We start from the raw sequence: 6,089 nt of genomic DNA on the forward strand, positions 1-6,089 counted from the left end.
GTCTGTACCTCCACAAGGCTGTGGGGAGGAACGTCACATGTCTAATCACAGGATATTCTCAACAGTAAACTATTGGGGCCGAGGGAAATGGAACACAGACACCTGCTGAGGGGGACGGGATCTTGGGGCAGTTAAAGAGCAGCAGTATTATTCACTGTATGTTCCATCTTTTTCAGTGAAGGCTTCTAAATGAATATTCTATGAGCCCGTATGGTGCACATCCCTTCATACTCGCCTGGAAGAAGTCTACAGGGACCAAAGAAAAGTCAGATGGAGGTAGGAGCAGATTTATCCAGCCCACATGGGAATGTATACAATACAACAGACTAGAGCTAGTCCCCCAAATATTCTGAAAATTTCTGGATATTTAACCTGCTTTCCTGTGGGGTAAGACAGACAATATATAGGAGATGCCTCTTTGTGTGGCTGGGGCCTGGATGACCAGCTGTAGTCAGCTGTGCAGAAATGAGGGGGAGACAAAGCCAGGTGGAGGGAACACAGGTAGGTGGAAGCTTTGTCTATTCCAGGAATAGGGAGGCTGAGTGCCTGGGAGGAGTGTGGTGGGAAGTCAAGGCTGTGGTACCATGATGTGGCTGCCCTGTGGAGGAAGGGAGTTTCAGGAGATGTACTGGAGTAGTTTTGGAGATGTGGTGGTGATGGCTAGGATGGGAAGAGTGACAGAAGAAATGGAGAGGCGTGGATGGAGCTGAGAGATGTTTTAGGGGCTGAATAGATGGAATCTGCTTGTGGGCTGGACACAGGGCTGAGAGGAAAACAGGAATCAAGTCTGCTTTCTAGATTGATGGCTTGAGCAACTTGGTGACTGGTTAGCCTGTTTACTAGGCTGGCAGAGGTAGGGAGACAGAAACAGCTTTGCAGAGAGATCAAGAATTCTGTTCTAGGCAGAGTAAGTTTCAGCTGTCTGCTAAGTATCAAAGGAGAAATTGAACCTGTAGGTCTGGAGCTCTGGGAGTGCATCAGGGTTGGGAGCCAGTGGGGCTGGGAGGCGCTGAGGTGGGAGGACGTGCAGTTCCTGGCAATGGTCAGCAGTGAGGGACAAGCATGGGTGTGAATGGTGAGGTGGAAGAAAAGATCTGAGATGTGAGCTGTCAAGGAGCAGAGACCAAAGAGAGGTCATGAACAAGAAGCCACATGATCTCCAAGCATGGTGCTTCTGCAAACATTAAAAACCCTACAAATTCCCCATGACCTGGGGTCGGTGGGGAGGAGGAGTCACAGATGGAAGGATATATGGGTGTGAGAGTGATGCCTCTGTGATGGCACTGCTGCCCGGAGTCCAAGAGTTCCAAGGATGCCATACGGAGCAGAAACCAGAAGTGAGGCTGGCTGGGAACATTCCAGCTTCTGGGTACTGCTACTACCAGAGGAGGCCGCTTTGAAGTCAGGAAAGTCTGTTAGGACAGGATGTGTGCAGAGCGTGTGGGAGGGAAGGGGAGGAAATTCCTGGAGGAAGGCAGATGCGAGGAGGAGGGGCAGTAGCTTCTGAACAATCCTGCTCTGCAGGAAGCCTCAGCTGCTGCGGGGAGAACACAGGGCCTGGTGCCCAGGCCTCTCCCACCCCGACTCCGTGCACAGCTTGAGCCCCCAGCTTCTACTTGCTGGGTACCAGGGACACCCTCGCTGTGAGCCTCTACCAACCTCTCTGCTGCCTGGAAGAGGCCTGCCCCCTGGAGGGATGGCAGCTGAGGTCTCAGGGAACTTGGTCCCCAGGTAGCTTGGATCTAGAGGAGAGATTGACCCGGGACAGCAGCACCCAGCCCCCTCCCAGGCTGCTTCAGGGCACAGGGTAAGTGGGATTTTCTCAGGAGCCTCCAGGTTCAGTAGACGGTCCCCAAGACTGCAGGAACTGGGCTGAGAGGATGACAGTTACAAGCCAGGACAAGGCTGAGGGGAGGACAGGAAGGGCAGGCCCTGGATTCTTACCAGCACCCACACCACCATAGATCCTTCCCTTCAGTTCTCAGAACACCTGTGTCTTGTCTACTTACCACCGACTTGCGAATGCTGACGCGGGGCTTGGGGATGGGCTTGGAGGGCTTGTTTTCAAAGCTTTCTGGAAGCGTGGAGGAATGCCCCCCTTTCCTGGCTTGCAGTGCAAGCTGATAGGCGACTTCAAATGCCTGTCCAAGCGTTAGGATGATCTCATAGGCTAAATTCTGCAAGAGAAATGAGAAAGCGTTTACAACAGCATCCTGCAGGTCAGAACAGAGTCACTGAGCACGCAAAGAGAGGACATTGAGGGGGTGAACCGGCGAGGACCTTGAGCTGCTCCACCTGACATGGCAGCGAGTCAGGGGAAATCTGACAGATTGCACACTCTGGGTCCAAGTTAGGGTCTAAGGAGGCATCAGTCACTGCTGCAATACACACGCCTACAGCTACCCTAAGGAGCCCGCCCTGGGTGACTGTTTTGCTCCCAGGCCTTAGAAGGCAAGGGGTTATACCAGTCCCTCAGCCTGTGAGGGTGAGCCCACACACTCCCCACGAGGTGCTCCTGAGAAGTTTGGGTCTTTTTACCTCCAACATCTGTGATTCAGTGAACATCTCTGAAACACAATCACAGTCTAATTTAGGCAGAGGGGAGAGGCATTAGTCATGCTGGTGTGGTGTCTCGCAGTCACAGCAGCAAGCATGCAAACAGAGCCAATTATCCATCTATTTCTTGAGGCATCTGCTCTCCCTGTGGGTCCACTCCATATTTTATCACTAAATCAGTGTGAGAAAGGAGATTCTGCCCGAATGCCATGCCACGCAGTGCCTGGGAGAAATTCTTTTCTTCAGACCTTCAGTCATTCCCCTCAGGATGATGTCTTACTTCTCTCCTCCAGGTTCTTACTTCATTTCTGCCTTCTCTTTCGAGCACTGTCCCACCCCATCTTCTCTCACTGAGAAAACAAGACGTTGACCCTGAGGTCAACAGCACATCAATGAACCAGATGTCTATGGGTTACAGTGAGTTTTCTTAAAACCACTGCCCCAGCTGAGTGCCGGCAAGGTCTGTCTCAAGTTTCCACGCTGATGAACATCCCTAGATGTCTGTGTGTGGTTTCTCAAAACCAGAAAAACTTTGCTGATTTTGCATCCTGTGACCCTGCCTCCTCAATCCAGGACACAGAACAGCTCAATTCCCATGACTGAGGGGTCTGGTGGGGACTGTTCCATCTTGATGAAGGAGGAGGGAGACGCAGGATGGCCATCAGAGGCCCTGTGGAAGAACCCGTGGGTTTCCACCCTGACCAGAGTTTAGATCCATGCTGGCCTGCTGGCAGATCTAAATGCTTCTGAGCGTGAGAACTAGTCTCACAGAGGACATGTCTTCTCTTTAGAGACACAGGTGAAGAAGCGACACCCCACAAGACAGATGTGTGCTTACTGGAGACACTGAGCCTCACACAGCCAGCCAAGCTCTTCCTTCAATGAACATGGGCCAGTGTTTGCCTCCTAGGATGAGTCAGACCAGGAAATTAGCAATGTACCAACAAATGCTAGCAGAGGAGGGCTGACCCTCACATTGCCACCAGGGTGGTGCCCTGGAAAGGGGCCCCGGGCTTAGGCTGCCCCACGAAGTCCGGGCTGTTGTCTCGTTCCGGCTGCTGTGGAGGTGGATGGTGGCTGTCCATCCATCAGGAGCAGGCACTGGTGCTCTAGGCGGGCAGCTGGACTGAGGGAAAGATGGCAGACTCAGCGATTCTGTAACATGCAGCTTTTTGATGCTGGGACAAAGGTACTTAATGAGTGTGAATTCCTTTACCGTTAACCTAAAAACAAGTTCCCGAAAGTGAGATTTACTTACAGCTCCAGTGTCTTCAAATGAAGGCCATTTGAGCAGGTGAGATTTTCACAAGACTATTATCAGAAGGCTAAAAGTTTTTGAAAGGTTCTGGTTAGAAGCTCTACCCTTTCATTTTAAAGAAGTTCCCAGTGGTAGGAAACCACTGAGATAAGACACAGAGACCCGACTAGCCCATGAGGTTCCCTGCCAGGTGGCCTCTCCTCATTTGGCTTGCATTCTCCATGATGTCTTGGCTTTTCATCTTATTTAGAATGCTCATTTTGAGAGTTGTTCTTTTATGATCTGTCAAGAGCTGGACATTGTTACCTCGCCTACGCTTTCTGTCATCTCGGTGTTTGAGGCTTCGATCCTGGATGCCAGCGACAGCCTGCAAGGAGCAGCTTATGGGGCTTTGCATGCAGAGAGTCCTGGGGCCCTAGAAGGACTCAGCAGATGGGGCCTGCGGACATGCACCTGAATGGGGGCGGGGGGTTCGTGTCTCCTGCCTGCTCTTAATACCATCCCCACTACTTAAGATGGGAGGAGAGTTACTGCCAGAGCAGGAGACTCAGGACCAAAAGTGATACCATGGTCGGACCAGAGCGGCTTAGGTGACATGCCCTTCCTTCCTCCTCGGAGCCAGGCCTGCTGACCCCAGAGGTGCTGCCTGGCATGTGGATCCAGGGACGCTGCTTAAAAAACCCGAAACCCCAATTAGTCTCTGCTTACAGCATATCATCATCTTCACAGCTGGGTAGGCCAGTGCCTGGCACACTGCAGGCATGCAGGGGATCTTGTTTGCTGAATGAATGAATATCTAAAGGCCAAGCTGGAGTAATAACACTACTAGTTATTACTATAGGTACCATAGCTACTGTTAAGTGAGGACTTTGTAGATATTAGGCACTGAACCAACCAATAAAGTTTACCACGATCAGCTGCAGTGGAATATCATTATCCTCATTTTGTAGATGAGGAAACTGAGGCTCAGAAAGGTTAATCTGACATCACAAGCTAGAAAGTTACAAAGCAGTGGTATGAACCAATATTTATGACCTAAAAGTCTATGTTCTTTCAAACTAATTTGAAAAGATTTATGCACCCCAGTGTTCACAGCAGCACTGTTTACAATAGCCAAGGCGTGGAAGCAACCTCAAGTCCATCAACAGATGAATGGATAAGGATGTGGTATATAAGGGAATATTAATCATAAAAAATGAAATAATTCCATTTTAACATGCATAGACCTAGAGATTAGCATACTATGTGTAGTAAGAGATAAATATCATGATATCACATATGTGGAATCTTAAAAAATGATACAAATCAACTTATTTACAAAACAGACTCCCAGACACAGAAAGCTTATGTTTACCAAAGGGGAAGGTCGGGGGACAACTTGGGAGTTTGGGATTAACATATACACACTACTGTATATAAAATAGAAAAACAAAGGCCTACTGTATAGCACAAGGAACTATATTCAGTATCTTATAACAACCTATAATGGAAAAGAATCTGAAAAAATAATATATATAAAAGCAGATGCCTAGGCTGGTAACTCTGACTCAAACTGAATCTCTTAACTTTGTATCAATTCTGCCAATCCACTGTATTTTATATAAACACCTGGAATATTGTGAGTCAACTATGCTTCAAAAAAAGGTATGTTCCCACCCTCCCCATGTGTGGTAGCTTGTCTCCAAGGTGGCAGGCATCACTCTTCTGCTTCCCTCATGCCATGGTGTTCCCATTGAGAGGCCTAGTCTGTTCTTTCACCTCCTTGAATCTGGATTAGATATCCTGACTTCCGTAACTAGCAGAATGTGCAGAAGTGACATGCTGGGACTTATGAGATTAGATTGTGACGGTCTTTCAGCTTCTACCTGGACCTCATGGAACACTCACTCTGAGGAAAACCAGCCACATAGAAAAACATCTCATCTTGAGATTAACACACTGTATGCCCAAGCTGGCCAGGGGAAGAGGCTGCCTGTAGAGAAACAGCAGTTGCGGCCATCCCAGGCCAGCCTCCAGATAAATGAAGTGAAGGAGTGACACCAGACATTCAAGAACCAAGAGATGCCACACCCAGGATCCCAGACAGATGGCCCCATTGGAGGCCCCAGATATCATGGAGCAGAAGTGTTCTGCTTTGCCCAGATACCTGACTCTCAGAATTGTAAACATGATAAAATGGATGGTTTTTTTTTTTTTTTTTTTAGGGTTTCCAAGTGAGTTTATTCATTCTCCACTCAATGCATCTTATGTTTTGACAAGAACAACAAAGAACTAG

At 48.9% G+C, this 6,089-nt stretch overlaps 1 protein-coding gene across 7 annotated transcripts in view; it reads right to left on the reverse strand.

Annotated features, from left to right (window-relative positions):
- ANKS1B (ankyrin repeat and sterile alpha motif domain containing 1B) overlaps positions 1-6,089 on the reverse strand; it is a 1,164,394-nt gene that overhangs the window by 2,512 nt on the left and 1,155,793 nt on the right. For all 7 annotated transcript variants that reach the window (XM_010831587.1, XM_010831586.1, XM_010831585.1 and 4 more), the window contains one exon: positions 2,010-2,177. In XM_010831587.1, the coding sequence (XP_010829889.1) occupies positions 2,010-2,177 (168 nt within the window). The remainder of the gene's footprint in view (positions 1-2,009; positions 2,178-6,089) is intronic.

This window comes from Bison bison, unplaced genomic scaffold (genome assembly GCF_000754665.1).
Source record: "Bison bison bison isolate TAMUID 2011002044 unplaced genomic scaffold, Bison_UMD1.0 scf7180017864529, whole genome shotgun sequence".
NCBI classification, from domain to species: Eukaryota; Metazoa; Chordata; class Mammalia; order Artiodactyla; family Bovidae; genus Bison; species Bison bison.